Source organism: Trematomus bernacchii, unplaced genomic scaffold (genome assembly GCF_902827165.1).
Source record: "Trematomus bernacchii unplaced genomic scaffold, fTreBer1.1, whole genome shotgun sequence".
NCBI lineage: Eukaryota > Metazoa > Chordata > Actinopteri > Perciformes > Nototheniidae > Trematomus > Trematomus bernacchii.
This window is the reverse complement of record NW_022987396.1, coordinates 1,642-27,112: the sequence shown is the minus strand read 5'-3', so window position 1 is coordinate 27,112 and position 25,471 is coordinate 1,642. Positions and strand designations below refer to the sequence as shown.

The 25,471-nt window shown below is 40.9% G+C and overlaps 2 protein-coding genes across 2 annotated transcripts; both read left to right on the top strand.

The window, feature by feature from the left end:
- Positions 1-2,143: 2,143 nt before the first annotated feature.
- On the top strand, positions 2,144-5,763 carry hsdl2 (hydroxysteroid dehydrogenase like 2; the record flags this gene model as incomplete). The annotated part of the gene is given in 5 exon segments (XM_034135399.1): positions 2,144-2,338; positions 2,420-2,491; positions 2,602-2,748; positions 4,956-5,084; positions 5,449-5,763. Coding segments are annotated over 5 exon segments (659 nt in total), but the record flags the coding sequence as incomplete, so codon positions are not given.
- Positions 5,764-7,056: 1,293 nt separating this feature from the next.
- On the top strand, positions 7,057-25,052 carry LOC117486837 (calcyphosin-like protein; the record flags this gene model as incomplete). Its single annotated transcript, XM_034135409.1, is given in 6 exon segments — positions 7,057-7,113; positions 7,262-7,370; positions 16,603-16,740; positions 24,492-24,669; positions 24,844-24,949; positions 24,952-25,052. Coding segments are annotated over 4 exon segments (522 nt in total), but the record flags the coding sequence as incomplete, so codon positions are not given.
- Between the last annotated feature and the right edge of the window lie 419 nt (positions 25,053-25,471).

The window sequence follows — 25,471 nt, the reverse complement described above, 5'->3', positions numbered from 1 at the left end:
AGTGTGGTTTTCAGGGGGTTAGGGTCTGAAACCAGAGCCCTGTACCACAGCTAGAGAGTGTGGCTTCAGGGGGTTAGGGTCTGAGACCAGAGCCCTGTACCACAGCTAGAGAGTGTGGTTTCAGGGGGTTAGGGTCTGAGACCAGAGCCCTGTACCACAGCTAGAGAGTGTGGTTTCAGGGGGTAGGGTCTGAGACCAGAGCCCTGTACCACAGCTAGAGAGTGTGGCTTCAAGGGGTTAGGGTCTGAGACCAGAGCCCTGTACCACAGCTAGAGAGTGTGGCTTCAGGGGGTTAGGGTCTGAGACCAGAGCCCTGTACCACAGCTAGAGAGTGTGGTTTCAGGGGGTTAGGGTCTGAGACCAGAGCCCTGTACCACAGCTAGAGAGTGTGGCTTCAGGGGGTTAGGGTCTGAGACCAGAGCCCTGTACCACAGCTAGAGAGTGTGGCTTCAGGGGGTTAGGGTCTGAGACCAGAGCCCTGTACCACAGCTAGAGAGTGTGGCTTCAAGGGGTTAGGGTCTGAGACCAGAGCCCTGTACCACAGCTAGAGAGTGTGGCTTCAGGGGGGTTAGGGTCTGAGACCAGAGCCCTGTACCACAGCTAGAGAGTGTGGCTTCAGGGGGTTAGGGTCTGAGACCAGAGCCCTGTACCACAGCTAGAGAGTGTGGCTTCAAGGGGTTAGGGTCTGAGACCAGAGCCCTGTACCACAGCTAGAGAGTGTGGCTTCAAGGGGTTAGGGTCTGAGACCAGAGCCCTGTACCACAGCTAGAGAGTGTGGCTTCAAGGGGTTAGGGTCTGAGACCAGAGCCCTGTACCACAGCTAGAGAGTGTGGCTTTAAGGGGTTAGGGTCTGAGACCAGAGCCCTGTACCACAGCTAGAGAGTGTGGCTTCAAGGGGTTAGGGTCTGAGACCAGAGCCCTGTACCACAGCTAGAGAGTGTGGCTTCAGGGGGTTAGGGTCTGAGACCAGAGCCCTGTACCACAGCTAGAGAGTGTGGCTTCAGGGGGTTAGGGTCTGAGACCAGAGCCCTGTACCACAGCTAGAGAGTGTGGCTTCAGGGGGTTAGGGTCTGAGACCAGAGCCCTGTACCACAGCTAGAGAGTGTGGCTTCAAGGGGTTAGGGTCTGAGACCAGAGCCCTGTACCACAGCTAGAGAGTGTGGCTTCAAGGGGTTAGGGTCTGAGACCAGAGCCCTGTACCACAGCTAGAGAGTGTGGCTTCAGGGGGTTAGGGTCTGAGACCAGAGCCCTGTACCACAGCTAGAGAGTGTGGCTTCAAGGGGTTAGGGTCTGAGACCAGAGCCCTGTACCACAGCTAGAGAGTGTGGCTTCAGGGGGTTAGGGTCTGAGACCAGAGCCCTGTACCACAGCTAGAGAGTGTGGCTTCAAGGGGTTAGGGTCTGAGACCAGAGCCCTGTACCACAGCTAGAGAGTGTGGCTTCAAGGGGTTAGGGTCTGAGACCAGAGCCCTGTACCACAGCTAGAGAGTGTGGCTTCAAGGGGTTAGGGTCTGAGACCAGAGCCCTGTACCACAGCTAGAGAGTGTGGCTTCAAGGGGTTAGGGTCTGAGACCAGAGCCCTGTACCATAGCTAGAGAGTGTGGCTTCAGGGGGTTAGGGTCTGAGACCAGAGCCCTGTACCACAGCTAGAGAGTGTGGCTTCAGGGGGTTAGGGTCTGAGACCAGAGCCCTGGACCACAGCTAGAGAGTGTGGCTTCAGGGGGTTAGGGTCTGAGACCAGAGCCCTGTACCACAGCTAGAGAGTGTGGCTTCAGGGGGTTAGGGTCTGAGACCAGAGCCCTGGACCACAGCTAGAGAGTGTGGCTTCAGGGGGCACAGAGGTGGGCGAAGACCCATCCACAGAAACACACGTCACACAAAAACATCTGCAAGCCACGCCCACTTCCGTTTTTAACGTAAACTTCCCCCACTTGCACTTTCTCGAATACGAACGAAATCTGGAACGCATATCTTCAGTGCGGACACGAACCAAAAGGCCTCCTGGAGGTGGAGGGTTCTTCCTGGGGATCCCCTCGACTCCCCTCGACTCCCCTTCAGCGGCTAGCGTCTCCAGACCTTACAAGTTATCACAATCTAAACTTTGTGTGTGTGTGTGTGTGTGTGTGTGTGTGTGTGTGTGTCAGCGATCCAGACGGCAGCGATGGAGATGTTGGGGGGGGAGGGCGTCTCTAAGCAGTGCCGCACGGTGGACATCATGGCCGACGCTGCGTACGCTGTCCTCTCTCGAGGGACCGACTTCACGGGGAACTTCCTGGTGGACGAAGACGTCCTGAGACAGCAGGGGGTCCAAGACTTTGAGCCGTACGCTGTGCAGCCAGGTGAGCTAACGAGCTAACAGAGCTAACAGAGCTAACACACTCATCAGCTGGTACTCATGCTGGCCTCTGATTGGTCCACAGGTCACCCCCTGCTGCCAGACTTCTTCCTGGACGACGCTCCTGAGACGCTGGTGGAGAAGATGGAGCAACACGGTGAACACATGTTATAACACGTTATTAAAGACATGTTATAATAAACATGTTATCCTTAAGAAGTCCATGTTTACTGTAAGTGTTAACCAGGTGTTATCTCCTGTTGCTAGGGGCGACCCCAGCCTTCAGACCCCCAACATCATCTGCCACGCCCCTCTCTGGAGGACCAATAGAAAACACCTTCGACGCCATCAAGGCGGTGATCAACGAAGACGTTATCAAGACGACGCAGGGCATCTACCAGTTCGACCTCTCAGGTAACCGTCATGTGTTCATGGTCTCAGGTAACCGTCATGTGTTCATGGTCTCAGGTAACCGTCATGTGTTCATGGTCTCAGGTAACCGTCATGTGTTCATGGTCTCAGGTAACCGTCATGTGTTCATGGTCTTGGGAGAACCGTCATGTGTTCATGGTCTCAGGTAACCGTCATGTGTTCATGGTCTCAGGTAACCGTCATGTGTTCATGGTCTCAGGTAACCGTCATGTGTTCATGGTCTTGGGAGAACCGTCATGTGTTCATGGTCTTGGGAGAACCGTCATGTGTTCATGGTCTTGGGAGAACCGTCATGTGTTCATGGTCTCAGGTAACCGTCATGTGTTCATGGTCTCAGGTAACCGTCATGTGTTCATGGTCTTGGGAGAACCGTCATGTGTTCATGGTCTTGGGAGAACCGTCATGTGTTCATGGTCTTGGGAGAACCGTCATGTGTTCATGGTCTTGGGAGTCGGGAGGCCTGTTCATTTATTCCGGCAAATGACTCGGACCTACTAATGGACCTAACAGAAGTTATTGAGTCTATGTAAGTTTACTGCTTGGCTCAGATCCACCAACGTCAGCAAGATCTCACCTCTACTAACTCCTGAAGAACCAGGTTCAATGAAGTGCTGTTTCAATTCAGACGACCCTCTAAATCTGTTGAAGCGATCCCGAAGGATTCTGATATCAGTAATGAGGTGTGGCCCTACCTAAGTGTGAGTGTGGCAGGGTGCGATCTTACCTTGAAGCAGGAGAGGAGAGCGCACATGTCTTTCAAGTTGTCCCAATCCAAAAGGTGGGATTTATTTGAAGAATGATTGGTCCACACTTGAACAGGGTTTTTACCTTCTCTCGTTACAACATGACAATCCTACTAAACATATCATGCTGTGGTCATGTTCTAATGTGAAACCTCAATTTCAACTTCAACTGCCCAATTCAGTTGTGACATTTAAAATCGTCCGACAGAATTTAGAGGCATCTCCTCATAAATGACCGGTGATAATAAAAAGCACATTCAAACTTTCATTCAACAAATCAATTCACGTACACATCTAGTCCCGCATGAATTCGGAGGACCTTCCTCACAGGTGGCAGGGTTATGATCTTCCAACAAAGAAATTCACTCAGCATTCCACAAAGAAATTCAAGCGATATTTACCAAGTTTGAGAGAACCTTACAGAGCAAAAACCCAGCTCCCCCCCCCCCCCCCCTCAAGAGAGAGAGAGTTTGCTCCCTCTCCGCCAGTGTCTTTATGCTCAAAACAGGACAGAGAAACCTAAAGACCCCTCCTCCATACACATGTTTGTGGAAACTGGGCCTCTGATGTGCAGGACTGGACATGACCAGACATATGCTATGGCATAAGAGACACCTTCCCATGTTTGTGTAAAAAGGTCATGACCCCTAGTTTGCAGGATTGGAAAATATTATTCTCGGCTATGACATAAACACCTTTTTGGGGCCTCAGCATTTCTCCAAAAAGTACTGGACATTGAGAAACGGCCACCGTCTCCCCTCTCTTATCAGTGACACCCATAAACCATAATAGGCCTTACACTCAACTTAACAAACCACTTGTGTTTTGTTTATACTGTAAATATAGAAAACCATAAAATATGAAGCATTTTCATTTTGGGTTATACAAGAATATAATGGATTATATTTGATTATAATTAACTTTCGTAAGTATTCAACCTAATATGGAGATCTCAACAATGAGGAGATGTGTTCATGTCTGTATGTCCTCATAAGGAGATGTCTTTATGTCCTCATAAGGAGATGTCTTTATGTCCTCATAAGGAGATGTCTTTATATCCTCATAAGGAGATGTCTTTATGTCCTCATAAGGAGATGTCTTTATGTCCTCATAAGGAGATATCTTTATGTCCTCATAAGGAGATATCTTTATGTCCTCATAAGGAGATGTCTTTATGTCCTCATAAGGAGATGTCTTTATGTCCTCATAAGGAGATGTCTTTATGTCCTCATAAGGAGATGTCTTTATGTCCTCATAAGGAGATATCTTTATGTCCTCATAAGGAGATGTCTTTATGTCCTCATAAGGAGATGTCTTTATATCCTCATAAGGAGATGTCTTTATGTCCTCATAAGGAGATGTCTTTATGGCCTCATAAGGAGATGTCTTTATGTCCTCATAAGGAGATGTTGTGTTTAAATGTTTATGTGTTTATATGTTTATAAGGTGAGAATGCGGGCGTCTGGTTCCTGGACCTGAAGAGCGGGTCCGGGGGGGCAGGACCTGGTCAGCCGCCCGTCAAAGCGGATGTCATCATGACGATGGACTCAGCCGACTTCACCAAGATGTTCGCAGGTATTCAGCCGACACACCTGTAGACTAATGCTGTTACAGTATGATGCTAACTTTAGCTGTTAGCCGCTAACTGCTACAGTATGATGCTAACTTTAGCTATTATCCACTAACTGCTACAATATGATGCTAACTTTAGCTGTTAGCCGCTAACCGCTACAGTATGATGCTAACTTTAGCTGTTAGCCGCTAACCGATACAGTATGATGTTAACTTTAGCTGTTAGCAGCTAACCGCTACAGTATGATGTTAGCTGTTAGCAGCTAACCGCTACAGTATGATGTTAACTTTAGCTGTTAGCAGCTAACCGCTACAGTATGATGCGTTCAGGCCCTCTCTGTACAAACGGTAACTCTGTGTTCTGCAGGGCAGCTGAAGCCCACCATGGCCTTCATGGGGGGGAAACTGAGGATCAAAGGAGACATGGCGCTCGCTCTGAAGCTGGAGAAGCTGATGGGGAGGATGAACAAGGCCAAGCTGTGAGGAAACGAGGAGACAAGAGGAGGAGACGTGTTCAAAAAAGTTTAATAAAGTTTTAATAACGTTTCACACTGAGATCTCCAGGAACTCACACTCAGTGATTAAAGATGGTGGTCAAGTGATCTGATCAGGAAGTGTTTCTGGTCAGGTGATCTGATCAGGAAGTGTTGTTATGTGAATAATAAAACCTGCGTTATTAAACCGGCGTCTGATTGTTATTATTAATATCTGTTAGAAATGAATAAAGTTTGTCATTAATTACTCCATAAACTGTTTAATGTGTTCCTCACGATTTCATTACAACGTGAGGAACACCAGGACATGTCACATTTTAATGGGTTAATAGAGTGGCGAAGTCCCTCCCCTTCCGGTGGACCTCCAAGGGACCTTATTTCGGAAAAATTATGTATTGAAGTCAATGGAGAGAGAAAGATTATCTTTCGATCCCGTTTGAATTGTGCCATGAATTACACATATGTTGTTTGTCAATTTAAAAGATAATTTTGCAAGTCAAAAAAAAAAAATGTGTGGTAAAACTGTGAAGTAACACATTTGTTTGTGTGAAACGCTCAAAGAACTACATCTGATCTCTGGTCAACAACACACGTCACCAAGATGGCCGTCACTACTGTCTTGTCAACACAAGAGACTACCCTCACTATCACTACAATGAAACACGTCCTGAAGAATGTCATGCAAAGCTGCCTGCCTTCCTTCCTTTGATTCTCTCTGAACTGCCTGGTCGTTTTAATGTTTAATGTCAACCATTTGTGCAGATAGCATGAAGTAGAGAAGATCGCTAGCGTTAGCGTTAGCATTTCTCCCCCGGGCTTAAATTGTGTATTATAGAATGATCACACCGGTGACAGTACTATTCAAAGGGTTCACGAAATATGACTACTACTCTTACTGTTTAACATTTTGGGTTACTTAATGTTACTTCATGTTAAGGCTAATAAAATGACAAGGCTGTAATGCTAACTAACGTGCTAGCTACTAGCTAGGTAGCTAACTTGATCCACACACTCCTCTTTCATCAGACGGGAAGCGAAAGAACGAGCAAGACCCATTGCTGGTATAATAACAACCTGGTACTAAGCACACAGGCACAAAGTTATCTTATCTTAGCCAGCGCCATATAGATAGATTCTATCTATATGGCGCTGATCGTATATATACGGTATTATACGTGTATCGTAGTGTCTCAATTGTGACATCACTTACGCGACTCTGGGATTTGTAGTCTTTCTAGTTTCGTATTTTTCAAAGTCTTATATTTCAACAGTTTTAAGACAAACTGTGACTTTTTTGACATGGAAATGATTTTTTAAGATTGACAAACATATGTGTAATTCATGGCACAATTCAAACAGGATCGAAAGATAAGTTTTCTCTCCCCATTGACTTCAATGCATAACTTTTCCGGAATAAGGTCCCATACCCCGGAAGTAAGTGGGAGGGACTTCGCCACTCTATAAAGGGGACTTGTGTGAAGCCACCTCGGTATTAACCGGATACTGATTCGGACTTCCTGTCCACCTTCAAAATAAAAGTTTGTTTTTGTGATGAAACTCTTTAAACTCCTCGAGACTTTCAGCTCTTCTTTATTGAATCACTTTCCCGTGTTATTTGTACAGGTGTGTTGTTTACACTGTTGTTTACACAGGTGTGTTGTTTACACAGGTGTGTTGTTTGTACAGGTGTAAAACATTGAGTCTAAACCAGAGTCACGCGATTGGACGGTTGGCCTCCATGGTAACGGAACTGTTTGCGGAAGTGCAGCTCTCCGTTTGCAGCCGGAGATTAAAGGTGAGTTTCCTCCTTAATATCACCTGTATTTATAACAACAACAGCACGATATTAGGAGTGATAAGAACAACACGATTGTAGGAGCCATATGTTCAAATGTATAGTTTGATATATTTGAATATTATAATCCTTTGTTATTTTATCGTTTATTTGGACCTGCCGTCGTGAAGTGACGTCACAGCCTACGGCAGCTGTTCTGTAATCAGGAGACGGGGACACCTTATAGAGGAGACCTCATAGAGGACAGCTGTTCTGTAATCAGGAGACGGGGACACCTTATAGAGGAGACCTCATAGAGGACAGCTGTTCTGTAATCAGGAGACGGGGACACCTTATAGAGGAGACCTCATAGAGGACAGCTGTTCTGTAATCAGGAGACGGGGACACCTTATAAAGGAGACCTCATAGAGGACAGCTGTTCTGTAATCAGGAGACGGGGACACCTTATAAAGGAGACCTCATAGAGGACAGCTGTTCTGTAATCAGGAGACGGGGACACCTTATAGAGGAGACCTCATAGAGGACAGCTGTTCTGTAATCAGGAGACGGGGGACACCTTATAGAGGAGACCTCATAGAGGACAGCTGTTCTGTAATCAGGAGACGGGGGACACCTTATAGACCAGTGGTTCTCAACTGGTCAGGCCTCGGGACCCAGTTTTTCCTTTGTCAATAAATCGCGACCCGAAATGTTGAAACACTCAAATCTATTCAACAAAAAATCGTGCTGTAATATACAGACACTTTTCAGCAAACATTATTAAAGTGAAGTACAGTGCATACATCCCTTCATAGAGGAGACCTCATAGAGGAGACGTCATAGAGGAGACCTCATAGAGGAGACCTCATAGAGGAGACATCATAGAGGAGACCTCATAGAGGAGACGTCATAGAGGAGACGTCATAGAGGAGACCTCATAGAGGAGACGTCATAGAGGAGACGTCATAGAGGAGACGTCATAGAGGACAGCTGTTCTGTAATTAGGAGACGGAGGAGACGTTATAGAGGTCTGTCAGCTTCTCTAGAGACTATTGTTATTATTATAATAACAATCATAATAATATGTTTAATAACAATAATAATAATTATAATAATAGTAATGTATAATAATATTAACAACAGTAATAATAAACAATAATGATAATAGTAATGTATAATATTGATAATGATAACAATAATAATAATAATCATAATAACAATAATAATTAAAGCTGCAAGCAGCGTTGAGCGGGTCTTCGACGCTCCGCAGGCTGTTGTCCGCACGTCGAGGTGCGTGTGTAGGTGTCTCGAGGACTCGGCCGTTGGCAAACGTGGGAAGTTTCAGGCCGATCGGACAACGTACATGGGAGTTACAGCAGTATCATAAACATTGTGTTTGATGGCGAGTGATCAGTCGCCATGGCAACGGAATTTGATGACACCCCATAATACGCCTAGATGTGTTGAGGGCTGCATCGTTATCAAACCTGTGACGTTTTGGGCCGTTTGGAGCATGTTAACTGGAGTTATGAGAAAACCGTGTTTCACGGCGACCATGTTGTTACCATAGCAACGACATTTGACGAAATCTCAAAACTGACACATATATGTGTGTCGAGGGCTTGACGGTTAGCACACATGGGAAATGTGAACACTTTTTACCATTTACACAGGAGTTATAGCAATATCGTGCTTAACGGCGAGGGATGCGTTGCCATGGCAACAGCTTTTGAGGAAAACTCACTATTGTCATATTGATGTGTTGAGGGCCGGACCATTAACTGTCATCTGAAGTCTGGTGCAGTTTGGACCATTTTCCATCGAGTTATGACAACATTGTGTTTCATGGCGAAGGATCTGTCACCATGGCAACGGCATATGATGACATCCCATAATTGGCGTAGAGCTGTTCAGGGCTAGGGTTAAGGACAAAGGAGCCTCATTCACTTTACATTGGGGTTGTTTGCGTGGTGCAGACACGTAAATGTAGCAAAGTTCGTGACTCCACCATGCACTGCGGTGTTAAGGAGTCGTGGTGGAGTCACGCATTCTGGTGAGACCAGGTTGGTCTTGCCACATGGCCTTCCCTTGCATAATCTCAAATATTTTGTATTTGTATTTAAGCTACCAACGTGTAACAGAACCATGTCATGTTTGTTGTTCTCTGACACAAAACATCATGTTGAATCAGTCAATAACAAGATCATTGCCATTGGCATGATGACTTCTGGTTTGGAACACAAAGTTCTGTAAGTAAGTTTCACTTCTTTCGGCTGCTAAACCTTAACTTGTTTTTCACTTATCATCTTGTGTAATCTTTATCTTGTGTTATTTCAAGCTTTTAATTCAGATTGACATGTATGGTATGGGTGTTAGTGTCCCAACAATTCTGTATCTTGTGTAAGTGTATCTGATTATTGCAACACAGCAGCTGCAAGAGAACTATCGATTTTTAGCCGTGTGATTCCATGGATTGTTTATTTTGTTATAACAAAGGTCAAATGTTTCTCAGCAGAAAGTTAACCATCCAGTTCAGCAGTTGATATGGGAGCACCAAAAACTGAAGTTCAGGAAAGAGCCAACGCAAAATACTTCTCCGCTCATGTCTTCTGCTTTAATTCCCCACAGCTTCCAATAAATAGTTTAAAAAGTTGTTTAGAATGAGTTTGATACTTTAAACCAAAGTGTTAATGACTGAAAACCCTGGTTAACATTCAGTCATGTGATTTTTTTTTAAAAACAAACAGTTATCAGAATCAGAATCAGAATATAATTATCATACCAGTATATGCACTTGGCTACCAAAACATGAATAGAGTGTGGTTAAAGTATGTGTGTGATGTCATGTCAATAACAACAGAGTGAAAAGGGTCAGGGTTGGGACAAATGTAATTTCCCCTTGTGGATTTATAAAGTATTTCTTAAATCTTTAGTCTTAATCCTAAACAATTGAAAACTCTTAGCTAAGGAAAGGTAGGGAAAGCTTGTGTTCAAATATTCAAAAAGGTCAAGGAGAAAAATGAGCCATCACAATACTGCAGATAGCTGCATGTCCAAAGAAAGTTGCCATTGAACAAAAAGTATATAAATAATTAAATTACGATGGTTTGTGTAGTTATAGTACTCAGATCCTTGACTTACTGTGATTAAAAGTATCAAACATCAATGCAAAGATACTTTTTTTAATGAGTAATATGAGCAATTATTTCCTGTGTTCAAAATCCTACTTAAGTAAAAGTACAGGATTCTTCATAAAGTATCATATGCTGTCTTGTACCTTGGTGGTACTACAGAATATGTGTTGTGTTTCTACTTGAATCTCTTTTTATATCCAAATCTTCTATGTACATAAATGTTTTTTTCTGTCTTTGTGAAGAAGTTTGGTCCAAAACCTGTTTGTTTTTGTGTGCTCTATGCAAACATAAAAAGGGGAAACTAACATCACCCTTTTCAAAGTTAGATCTAAACATCAGAGCTAGAGATGCTATGAGATACAAGACCACAGAGATGTGATTAGCTATGATATTGTGATACAATCATGGCGCATCTGCCCCTGAGGTGTGAAAGCATTTAAAGACAATGGTGACCTGATACAGTATCTACTACAGCTGTCGAATGTGTTTGAATGGACTTCTAAGAACTCAGTTTGATTATTTTTGATTATTAACTTCTAGATGATGACCACAGTGTTATCCAATCTTGTTTATAGTGCTTTATTGAACAGGGAATGGGGGCCAAGATTGTATCAAGAGACTTTAAGCCCCCTCACTGTCCCTGTTGATCCAAAGTGGCGGGACTGCAGGGCCCATTATCTAACAAACATGATAAGCTCCACTGTGCTGATTGGTTGGGATATTTCATTTCATTTTTATTTGTCCCGCTCATGGTACGCATAGCCAAATGTACAATAATTGCCAACAAAACATGTCTCTACACACCATTGAGCGAAAAGGAGCAGGGAGAAGAATAAAATCTTATATGACCTGCCCCTTTCTAAAAAAAACAAAAATATAAATACAAATAGATGGTCTGCCCTTCATAATAAAAAAAAATGTTCACAGCCACACATAAGAGTACACCCTCATCTGAGTCCTACTGGAGAAGAAGGTGGAAAGCGGCGCCTAATAATAATAATAATAATAATAATAACAATAACAATAACAATAACAATTAAAGCTGCAAGCAGCGTTGAGCGGGTCGTGCTGTCCGCACGTCGACGTGTGTGTCTAGGTGTCTCAAGGACTCGGCCGTTGGCAAACGTGGGAAGTTTCAGGCCGATCAGACAACGTACATGGGAGTTACAGCAGTATCATAAACATTGTGTTTGATGGCGAGTGATCTATCGCCATGGCAACGGAATTTGATGACACCCCATAATACGCCTAGATGTGTTGAGGGCTGCATCGTTATCAAACCTGTGAAGTTTTGGGCCGTTTGGAGCATGTTAACTGGAGTTATGAGAAAACCGTGTTTCACGGCGACCATTTTGTTACCATAGCAACGACATTTGACGAAATCTCAAAACTGACACATATATGTGTCGAGGGCTTGACGGTTAGCACACATGGGACATTTGAACACTTTTTTACCATTTGCACAGGAGTTATAGCAATATCGTGCTTAACGGCGAGGGATGCGTTGCCATGGCAACAGCTTTTGAGGAAAACTCACTATTGTCATATTGAGGTGTTGAGGGCCGGACCATTAACTGTCATCTGAAGTCTGGTGCAGTTTGGACCATTTTCCATCGAGTTATGACAACACTGTGTTTCATGGCGAGGGATCTGTCACCATGGCAACGGCATATGATGACATCCCATAATTGGCGTAGAGCTGTTCAGGGCCGGACCATTAGTCATCATCTGAAGTCTGGTGCCGGTGATATAAAAGTGAAGATTGAGGGACGATGGGACCGTGTCCATTGGAGTTACAGCGACACCATGTTTTATGGTGAGGGATGCGTTGCCATGGAAACGGCATATGATGACATCCCATAATTGGCGTAGAGCTGTTGAGGGCCGGACCATTAGCCATCATCTGAAGTGTGGTGCAGTTTGGACCATTTTCCATTGACTTAAGACAACATTGTGTTTTATGGCGAGGGATGCGTTGCCATGGAAACGGCATACGGTGAGATCTCAGATTTCACGTAGAGCTGTTGAGGCATGGACCGGTGATATAAAAGTGAAGATTGGGGGACGATGGGACCGTGTCCATTGGAGTTACAGCGACACCGTGTTTTATGGCGATTCGTTGCCATGGTAACGCCATATTAAGTAACATCAAATTTGACGTAGAGCTGTTCAGGGCCGCAGTGTTGACCATCATGTGAAGTTTGGTGGCGTTCTGAGTATGTCAGTTGGCGTTATGACATCATCGTGTTCCATGGCGAGGGATGGCCGAGCATCGAGCGAACGCGAACTTTGGCGCCAAATCACGGCTACGCCGTGCGAAAGAAAAAGACTTCCGTGATAGCTTTGAATTGCCCATGTCTCGAGACGCTACCCGACGAATTTCGAGTCGTACGGATAAAGTCCCTGGGAGAAGATAGATTTCGTGCGGAGGACGAAAAACGCGATAAATCGCGTTTTTCCGACGCCAAATTCAAAATGGCCGGCTTCCTGTACGTTATTTTATACCCCTCCAAGAGGCTTTTTGGTTTGTCTCCGCACCCTAGATATGTGTAGCGAGTTTCGTTCGTTTACGTGAAAGTTAAAGTGGGGGGAGTTTACGTTAAAAACGGAAGTGGGCGTAGCCTACGCAATTTTTGACGCAAAGTTCCGGAACCAATTACACATCTGAAGTTGCACCACTTCTGACGCGCGTGCAACATTTAGTGAGTTTTCACATATGTTGCGGGGGTCAAAGGTTTATTGGTCGCTGCGCGACCGATTTCAATAAGGTCTTCGCCGACCTAGGTCTCAGACCCTAATAAACAATAGTAATGATAATAGTCATGTATAATAATAATAATAACAATAGTAATTAAAGCTGCAAGCAGCGTTGAGCGGGTCTTCGACGCTCCGCAGGCTGTTGTCCGCACGTCGAGGTGTGTGTGTAGGTGTCTCGAGCTGTTGAGGGCCGGACCATTAACTGTCATCTGAAGTCTGGTGCCGTTTGGAAGCTTTTCCATTGAATTAAGACAACATCGTGTTTTATGGCGAGTGATGCGTTGCCATGGAAACGGCATACGGTGAGATCTCAGATTTCACCTAGAGCTGTTGAGGGCCGGACCATTAACTGTCATCTGAAGTCTGGTGCAGTTTGGACCATTTTCCATCGAGTTATGACAACACTGTGTTTCATGGCGAGGGATCTGTCACCATGGCAACGGCATATGATGACATCCCATAATTGGCGTAGAGCTGTTCAGGGCCGGACCATTAGTCATCATCTGAAGTCTGGTGCCGGTGATATAAAAGTGAAGATTGAGGGACGATGGGACCGTGTCCATTGGAGTTACAGCGATACCATGTTTTATGGTGAGGGATGCGTTGCCATGGAAACGGCATATGATGACATCCCATAATTGGCGTAGAGCTGTTGAGGGCCGGACCATTAGCCATCATCTGAAGTGTGGTGCAGTTTGGACCATTTTCCATTGACTTAAGACAACATTGTGTTTTATGGCGAGGGATGCGTTGCCATGGAAACGGCATACGGTGAGATCTCAGATTTCACGTAGAGCTGTTGAGGCATGGACCGGTGATATAAAAGTGAAGATTGGGGGACGATGGGACCGTGTCCATTGGAGTTACAGCGACACCGTGTTTTATGGCGATTCGTTGCCATGGTAACGCCATATTAAGTAACATCAAATTTGACGTAGAGCTGTTCAGGGCCGCAGTGTTGACCATCATGTGAAGTTTGGTGGCGTTCTGAGTATGTCAGTTGGCGTTATGACATCATCGTGTTCCATGGCGAGGGATGGCCGAGCATCGAGGCGAACGCGAACTTTGGCGCCAAATCACGGCTACGCCGTGCGAAAGAAAAAGACTTCCGTGATAGCTTTGAATTGCCCATGTCTCGAGACGCTACCCGACGAATTTCGAGTCGTACGGATAAAGTCCCTGGGAGAAGATAGATTTCGTGCGGAGGACGAAAAACGCGATAAATCGCGTTTTTCCGACGCCAAATTCAAAATGGCCGGCTTCCTGTACGTTATTTTATACCCCTCCAAGAGGCTTTTTGGTTTGTCTCCGCACCCTAGATATGTGTAGCGAGTTTCGTTCGTTTACGTGAAAGTTAAAGTGGGGGGAGTTTACGTTAAAAACGGAAGTGGGCGTAGCCTACGCAATTTTTGACGCAAAGTTCCGGAACCAATTACACATCTGAAGTTGCACCACTTCTGACGCGCGTGCAACATTTAGTGAGTTTTCACATATGTTGCGGGGGTCAAAGGTTTATTGGTCGCTGCGCGACCGATTTCAATAAGGTCTTCGCCGACCTAGGTCTCAGACCCTAATAAACAATAGTAATGATAATAGTCATGTATAATAATAATAATAACAATAGTAATTAAAGCTGCAAGCAGCGTTGAGCGGGTCTTCGACGCTCCGCAGGCTGTTGTCCGCACGTCGAGGTGTGTGTGTAGGTGTCTCGAGCTGTTGAGGGCCGGACCATTAACTGTCATCTGAAGTCTGGTGCCGTTTGGAAGCTTTTCCATTGAATTAAGACAACATCGTGTTTTATGGCGAGTGATGCGTTGCCATGGAAACGGCATACGGTGAGATCTCAGATTTCACCTAGAGCTGTTGAGGGCCGGACCATTAACTGTCATCTGAAGTCTGGTGCAGTTTGGAAGCTTTTCCATTGAATTAAGACAACATCGTGTTTTATGGCGAGGAATGCGTTGCCATGGAAACGGCATATGATGACATCCCAGAATTGGCGTAGAGCTGTTGAGGGCTGGACCATTAACTGTCATCTGAAGTCTGGTGCAGTTTGGACCATTTCCCATTGACTTAAGACAACATCGTGTTTTTTGGTGAGGGATGCGTTGCCATGGAAACGGCATACGATGAGATCTCAGATTTCACGTAGAGCTGTTGAGGGCCGGACCATTAACTGTCATCTGAAGTGTGGTGCAGTTTGGAAGCTTTTCCATTGGAGTTAGAGCGACACTGTGTTTTATGGCGAGGGATTCGTTGCCATAGTAACACCATATTAAGTAACATCACATTTGACGTAGAGCTGTTCAGGGCCGCAGTGTTAACCATCACGTGAAGTTTGGTGGCGTTCTGAGTATGTCAGTTTGAGTTATGACATCATCGTATTCCATGGCGTTTGATGGGCCTAGCATCGAGCGAACGCGAACTTTGGCGCCAAATAACGGCTGCGCCGTGCGAAAGAAAAAAAGTTCCGTGATAACTTTTAATTGCCCATGTCTCGAGATGCTACCCGACGAATTTCGAGTCGTACGGATAAAGTCCCTGGGAGAAGATAGATTTTGCACGGAGGACGAAAAACGCGATAAATTGCGTTTTTTGACGCCTTTTTCGACGCCAAATTCAAAATGGCCGACTTCCTGTACGTTATTTTATACCCCTCCAAGAGGCTTTTTTGTTTGTCTCCGCACCTTAGATATGCTTAGCGAGTTTCGTTCGGTTACGTGAAAGTTAAAGTAGGGGGAGTTAACGTTAAAAACGGAAGTGGGCGTGGCCTACGCAATTTTTTACGTAATATTCCGGAACCAATTAAATATCAAAATTTTGCGCACTTCTGACGCGTGTGCGAAATTTGGTGAGTTTTCACATATGTGGCGGGGGTCAAAAGTGCGCGCGATGTTCTAAAATAATAATCAGAATAATAAATAATCTGACCAATATCAATAATGTGCTCGTTTACCGTCACTGTAGGCCGTTGTGCTACCTACTGTCATGATTTAGGCCACTTTTAATGGGCTTTTACCCGTCTTTTTCCCTGTTTTTAGTAGGTTTTGCATGGTTATCGCTCGCTTTGCGAGCGACTAAATTGATCGTAACGATATTAATTATGCGAGTTGCAATCACGTGGGCGAAGCCCACGTGACTGGGCTCGCGCGGACTATCTGCCGTCACTATTTCCGAACCTTTTCTGTGCTTTTGCCGGTCGTTTTCCCTGTTTTTGGGTGTTTTTTGCAGGTTTATCGGTCGCTGCGCGACCGATTTCAATAGGGTCTTCGCCGACCTATGGTCTCAGACCCTAATAAACAATAGTAATGATAATAGTCATGTATAATAATAATAAAGATATGAATGCTAACGGCCCTCAGGATGGCGGGTACGAGCAGGCACGACCGGGCAATGTCTCTGAAGGCGCAGCAGGAGCTGAAGGAGTGCAAGGACCCGGTGGAGAGGCTCCGTCTGCACTGCCTGTCCCGAGGCTCGTCTGGGATCAAAGGGCTGGGCCGGTGAGACTCTGTTTCATATATCACAACTTTAACACTGTTTAATATATCACGATATATTACAACTTTAACACTGTTTAGTATATCACGATATATATCACCACTTTAACACTTAACATTAACACTATATAATATATCATGATATATCATGACTTTAACACTAAATAATATATCATGACTTTAACACTGTATAATATATCATGACTTTAACACTGTATAATATATCACAACACTATATAATATATCATGATATATCATGACTTTAACACTATATAATATATATAATAAACACTGTATAATATTTCATGACTTTAACACTGTATAATATATCATGACTTTAATACTGTATAATATATCATGACATTAACACTAAATAATATATCATGACTTTAACACTGTATAATATATCACAACACTATATAATATATCATGACTTTAACACTATATAATATATATAATAAACACTGTATAATATTTCATAACTTTAACACTATATAATATATCATGACTTTAACACTGTATAATATATCATGACTTTAACACTGTATAATATATCATGACTTTAACACTGTATAATATATCATGACATTAACATTATATAATATATCATGACATTAACACTAATATATCATGACTATAACACTGTATAATATATCATGACTTTAACACTGTATAATATATCATGACTTTAACACTGTATAATATATCATGACTTTAACACTGTATAATATATCATGACATTAACATTATATAATATATCATGACATTGACACTAATATATCATGACTTTAACACTATATAATATATCATGACATTAACACTAATATATCATGACTTTAACACTGTATAATATATCATGACTTTAACACTGTATAATATATCATGACATTAACACTGTATAATATATCATGACTTTAACACTATATAATATATCATGACTTTAACACTGTATAATATATCATGATAGGGGTGCATACCGGTTCCCGGTATTACCGAAATACCGGTTACTGGCGGCTACGGTATACCGTACCGAAATCAGATCCGGTTTTCGATACTTTTTTAAATTTTTATAAAAGTGAGGCGTAATATCCTTAAACTCGCGCCCAAACCGTCAGAATTACGATGTCAATTTCGCCGTGAAACTCCGCAAATGAGTCACTTTAGAAAATCTAAAGTGTGGCTGCATATGACTGCCAGTCTGAATGGTGAGGTCTGTAACCACTGCCAGTCTGAATGGTGGGGTCTGTAACCACTGCCAGTCTGAATGGTGAGGTCTGTAACCACTGCAAGAAGTTTATTTCTGGGAAAGGTGGCAACACATCCAACCTCCAACCAATGCTGTCTCGTATGGCAACCAAGTACCTTTGTGTTCAGGGAAGCAGCGTGCCAAGCGAGAGAGTGTTCAGTTTAGCAGGTGAGACCCTACGCTGTGAAAGGGCCCGTTTGGATCCAGAGAGCAGATATGCTCATCTTCTTGAAGATGAATGCACAAAACTGAACTGTGATGGGATTTGTTTTCTTTCATCAGGCAAATGTTGATTTTAATGAAGCTATTTGTTTTATGTGCAATGCCGAGATCTCATGATCCTTTATGTGTTCTCTGGTCAGTCGAATCTCAGGTTGAATATTGATTATACTGGTGCTATTTCTTTTTTCCATTGACAAGATGTACTATTCACGCCTGATGGTTGATATAAATGATATTGCAGAATCTGTTTTCTTCATAGATAACGTGTTTTTCATTGTTTGTTCAGTACTAAAAGGTCCAAGTCCCACAATTGAATTTAATATTAATTTGACATCATTTATATCATCAAGCGCTTCATGGGAGTAATTGCAGGATGATTCAATTTTTCCCTTATGCAACATGAAAGTATCACGATATGTATCGGTATCGTTCAGTGGTATCGGTATCGTAAAAAAGTCAACGATATGCAACCCTATATCATGACTTTAACACTATATAATATATCATGACTTTAACACTGTATGATATATCATGACATTAACACTATATAATATATCAAGACATAAACACTGTATAATATATCATGACTTTAACCCTATATAATATATCATGACTTTAACACTGTATAATATATCATGACTTAAACACTGTATAATATATCATGACTTTAACGCTGAAAAAAGGAGACAGGTAAATTATCTAAGCTTCATGCGTGGCGTTTCACTGTCAAGGGGGGCGATATAGCGTGTATGTAATTACATTGCAAATACTGACTTGAGCCCCACCACTGTATGGGTTAGCCCTACCATATATTACCCAACAAAAATACTCTGGAGCCACCACTGTGTATAATATATCATGATATATCATGACTTTAACACTATATAATATATATAATATATCATGACTTTAACACTATATAATATATAATGACTTTAACACTATATAATATATATTATATATCATGACTTTAACAATATTTAATTTATCCTGACTTTAACACTATATAATATACCCTGACACTAACACTATATTATATATCATGACTTTAACACTATATAATATATCATGACTTAAACACTATATAATAAATCGTGATATATCATGACTTTAACACTATATAATATATCATGATATATCATGACTTTAACACTATTTAATATATCATGACACTAACACTATTTAATATATCATGACTTTAACACTATATAATATATCATGACTTAAACACTATATAATAAATCGTGATATATCATGACTTTAACACTATATAATATATCATGATATATCATGACTTTAACATTATTTAATATATCATGACACTAACACTATTTAATATATCATGACTTTAACACTATATAATATATCATGACTTAAACACTATATAATAAATCGTGATATATCATGACTTTAACACTATATAATATATCATGACTTTAACACTATATAATAAATCATGATATATCATGACTTTAACACTATAAAATAAATCATGATATATCATGACTTTAACACTATATAATAAATCATGACTTTAACACTATAAAATAAATCGTGATATATCATGACTTTAACACTATAAAATAAATCGTGATATATCATGACTTTAACACTATATAATATATCATGACTTTAACACTATATAATAAATCATGATATATCATGACTTTAACACTATAAAATAAATCATGATATATCATGACTTTAACACTATATAATAAATCATGACTTTAACACTATAAAATAAATCGTGATATATCATGACTTTAACACTATAAAATAAATCGTGATATATCATGACTTTAACACTATATAATAAATCGTGATATATCATGACTTTAACACTATATAATATATCATGACTTTAACACTATAAAATAAATCGTGATATATCATGACTTTAACACTATATAATAAATCGTGATATATCATGACTTTAACACTATATAATATATCATGACTTTAACACTATAAAATAAATCATGATATATCATGACTTTAACACTATACTATAGGATACCTTATTTTTTGACTTTTCTATATATCACATAATGACTAAATAAAGTAATAGTATGTTGTATGGCACTGTGTTCTCGTCCTGCAGTATTTCTGTAGTTCTATAAGGTGATTTGTAGTTCAGGTGATATGTAGTTCTATACAGTGATATGTAGTTCTATACGGTGATATGTAGTTCTATACGGTGATATGTAGTTCTATACGGTGATTTGTAGTTCTATAAGGTGATATGTAGTTCTATACGGTGATATGTAGTTCTATACGGTGATATGTAGTTCTATACGGTGATATGTAGTTCTATACGGTGATTTGTAGTTCTATAAGGTGATATGTAGTTCTATACAGTGATATGTAGTTCTATACAGTGATATGTAGTTCTATACAGTGATATGTAGTTCTATACAGTGATATGTAGTTCTATAAGGTGATATGTAGTTCTATACGGTGATATGTAGTTCTATACGGTGATATGTAGTTCTATACGGTGATATGTAGTTCTATACGGTGATATGTAGTTCTATAAGGTGATATGTAGTTCTATACGGTGATATGTAGTTCTATACGGTGATATGTAGTTCTATACGGTGATATGTAGTTCTATACGGTGATATGTAGTTCTATACGGTGATATGTAGTTCTATACGGTGATATGTAGTTCTATACGGTGATATGTAGTTCTATACAGTGATATGTAGTTCAGGTGATATGTAGTTCTATACAGTGATATGTAGTTCTATACGGTGATATGTAGTTCTATACGGTGATATGTAGTTCTATACGGTGATATGTAGTTCTATACGGTGATATGTAGTTCTATACGGTGATATGTAGTTCAGGTGATATGTAGTTCTATACGGTGATATGTAGTTCTATACGGTGATATGTAGTTCTATACGGTGATATGTAGTTCTATACGGTGATATGTAGTTCTATTACGGTTGATGTAGTTCTATACGGTGATATGTAGTTCTATACAGTGATATGTAGTTCAGGTGATATGTAGTTCTATACAGTGATATGTAGTTCTATACGGTTGATATGTAGTTCTATACGGTGATATGTAGTTCTATACGGTGATATGTAGTATCTATACGGTGATATGTAGTTCTATACGGTGATATGTAGTTCAGGTGATATGTAGTTCTATACGGTGATATGTAGTTCTATACGGTGATATGTAGTTCTATACGGTGATATGTAGTTCTATACGGTGATATGTAGTTCTATACGGTGAAGTTCTATACGGTGATATGTAGTTCTATACAGTGATATGTAGTTCTATACAGTGATTTGTAGTTCTATAAGGTGATATGTAGTTCTATACAGTGATTTGTAGTTCTATACAGTGATATGTAGTTCTATACGGTGATATGTAGTTCTATACAGTGATATGTAGTTCTATACAGTGATATGTAGTTCTATACGGTGATATGTAGTTCTATACGGTGATATGTAGTTCTATACAGTGATATGTAGTTCTATACAGTGATATGTAGTTCTATACAGTGATATGTAGTTCTATAAGGTGATATGTAGTTCTATACGGTGATATGTAGTTCTATACGGTGATATGTAGTTCTATACGGTGATATGTAGTTCTATACGGTGATATGTAGTTCTATACAGTGATATGTAGTTCTATACAGTGATATGTAGTTCTATAAGGTGATTTGTAGTTCTATACGGTGATTTGTAGTTCTATAAGGTGATATGTAGTTCTATACGGTGATATGTAGTTCTATACGGTGATTTGTAGTTCTATAAGGTGATATGTAGTTCTATACGGTGATATGTAGTTCTATACGGTGATTTGTAGTTCTATAAGGTGATATGTAGTTCTATACGGTGATTTGTAGTTCTATAAGGTGATATGTAGTCATACGGTTGATTTGTAGTTCTATAAGGTGATATGTAGTTCTATAAGGTGATATGTAGTTCTATACGGTGATTTGTAGTTCTATACGGTGATTTGTAGTTCTATAAGGTGATATGTAGTTCTATACGGTGATATGTAGTTCTATACGGTGATTTGTAGTTCTATAAGGTGATATGTAGTTCTATACGGTGATTTGTAGTTCTATACGGTGATTTGTAGTTCTATAAGGTGATATGTAGTTCTATACAGTGATATGTAGTTCTATAAGGTGATATGTAGTTCTATAAGGTGATTTGTAGTTCTATACGGTGATTTGTAGTTCTATACGGTGATTTGTAGTTCTATACGGTGATATGTAGTTCTATACGGTGATATGTAGTTCTATACGGTGATATGTAGTTCTATACGGTGATATGTAGTTCTATAAGGTGATATGTAGTTCTATACGGTGATTTGTAGTTCTATACGGTGATTTGTAGTTCTATACGGTGATATGTAGTTCTATACGGTGATATGTAGTTCTATAAGGTGATATGTAGTTCTATACAGTGATATGTAGTTCAGGTGATATGTAGTTCTATAAGGTGATATGTAGTTCTATACAGTGATATGTAGTTCTATACAGTGATATGTAGTTCTATACAGTGATATGTAGTTCTATACAGTGATATGTAGTTCTATACAGTGATATGTAGTTCTATAAGGTGATATGTAGTTCTATACAGTGATATGTAGTTCAGGTGATATGTAGTTCTATACAGTGATATGTAGTTCTATACAGTGATATGTAGTTCTATACGGTGATATGTAGTTCTATAAGGTGATATGTAGTTCTATACAGTGATATGTAGTTCAGGTGATATGTAGTTCTATACAGTGATTTGTAGTTCTATACAGTGATATGTAGTTCTATACAGTGATATGTAGTTCTATACAGTGATATGTAGTTCTATACAGTGATATGTAGTTCTATAAGGTGATATGTAGTTCTATACAGTGATATGTAGTTCTATACAGTGATATGTAGTTCTATAATGTGATATGTAGTTCTATAAGGTGATATGTAGTTCTATACAGTGATATGTAGTTCTATAATGTGATATGTAGTTCTATACAGTGATTTGTAGTTCTATACAGTGATATGTAGTTCTATACAGTGATATGTAGTTCTATACAGTGATATGTAGTTCTATACAGTGATATGTAGTTCTATAATGTGATATGTAGTTCTATACAGTGATATGTAGTTCTATACAGTGATTTGTAGTTCTATACAGTGATATGTAGTTCTATACAGTGATATGTAGTTCTATACAGTGATATGTAGTTCTATAATGTGATATGTAGTTCTATACAGTGATATGTAGTTCTATACAGTGATTTGTAGTTCTATAAGGTGATATGTAGTTCTATACGGTGATATGTAGTTCTATACGGTGATTTGTAGTTCTATAAGGTGATATGTAGTTCTATACAGTGATATGTAGTTCTATACGGTGATTTGTAGTTCTATAAGGTGATATGTAGTTCTATACGGTGATTTGTAGTTCTATAAGGTGATATGTAGTTCTATACGGTGATTTGTAGTTCTATAAGGTGATATGTAGTTCTATAAGGTGATTTGTAGTTCTATACGGTGATTTGTAGTTCTATAAGGTGATATGTAGTTCTATACGGTGATTTGTAGTTCTATAAGGTGATATGTAGTTCTATAAGGTGATTTGTAGTTCTATACAGTGATTTGTAGTTCTATACGGTGATTTGTAGTTCTATAAGGTGATATGTAGTTCTATACGGTGATATGTAGTTCTATACGGTGATATGTAGTTCTATACGGTGATATGTAGTTCTATACAGTGATATGTAGTTCTATAAGGTGATTTGTAGTTCTATACGGTGATTTGTAGTTCTATACGGTGATTTGTAGTTCTATACGGTGATATGTAGTTCTATACGGTGATTTGTAGTTCTATACGGTGATATGTAGTTCTATACGGTGATTTGCAGTTCTATACGGTGATATGTAGTTCTATAAGGTGATTTGTAGTTCTATACGGTGATTTGTAGTTCTATACGGTGATATGTAGTTCTATACGGTGATTTGTAGTTCTATACGGTGCTATGTAGTTCTATACGGTGATTTGTAGTTCTATACGGTGATTTGTAGTTCTATAAGGTGATTTGTAGTTCTATACGGTGATATGTAGTTCTATACGGTGATTTGTAGTTCTATACGGTGATTTGTAGTTCTATAAGGTGACATGTAGTTCTATAAGGTGATATGTAGTTCTATAATGTGATATGTAGTTCTATACGGTGATTTGTAGTTCTATAAGGTGATTTGTATTTCTATAAGGTGATATGCAGTTCAATAAGGTGATTTGCCCCCTGCAGGACCTTTAAGATCATGGACGACAACAGCAGCCGCTCTCTGGACCTGAAGGAGTTCCTGAAGGGTCTGAAGGACTACGGAGTCCTGATGGACAAACAGGAAGCCACCGCGCTCTTCCTACAATTCGACCGAGACGGCAACGGGACCATCGACTTCGACGAGTTCCTGCTCACGCTCAGGGTGAGACACCGGTACCTTTAACGGGAATATAGATAACGGGATATAGATTACGGGATATAGATAACGGGAATATAGATAACGGGAACACCGGTGCAGAAGCAGGACTCAGGTCTGTGAGCTGAGGGTCCGGCCTGTGATGTCTCTGAGATATCTGAGGCTGTCCTCTCTGTTTAGCCCCAGATGTCCCGCGCCCGACAGGAAGTGGTTCTGCAGGCGTTCAGGAAGCTGGACCGGACAGGAGACGGCGTGGTGACCATCGAGGATCTGAGGGGCGTCTACAGCCCAAACATCATCCCAAGTTCCAGAACGGGGAGTGGAGCGAGGAGCAGGTCTTCAGGAGCTTCCTGGACAACTTCGACTCTCCCAACGACAAAGACGGGAAGGTGGGGATTCCTCATCATCTTTCATTCTCTAATAAAACCTATTTTTAGCAGTGTGCATCATTTGGTGAGTTTTCGTGGGGGATAAAATGCGATCAAAAGTGGAAAAATAAAAATCATAATTTTAGGAATCCTATGGATTTCAATGATGTTGCGACTGCAGTGAGGCGGGCGATCTGCAGTGAGGCGGGCGATCTGCAGTCAAGTTCTCCAGACTGTTCCCTGTTCTGTGTTTTCATGTTTTATATATATACACCAACCTCTGTGGCCTGTCTGGAGCCAGTTCAACAGACCCTAAGACACAGATCTTAACTAACCCTAACCCTGGATAGCTCTGAGTTATCTAAACTAACCCTGGATAGCTCTGAGTTATCTAATCTAACCCTGGATAGCTCTGAGTTACCTTAACTAACCCTGGATAG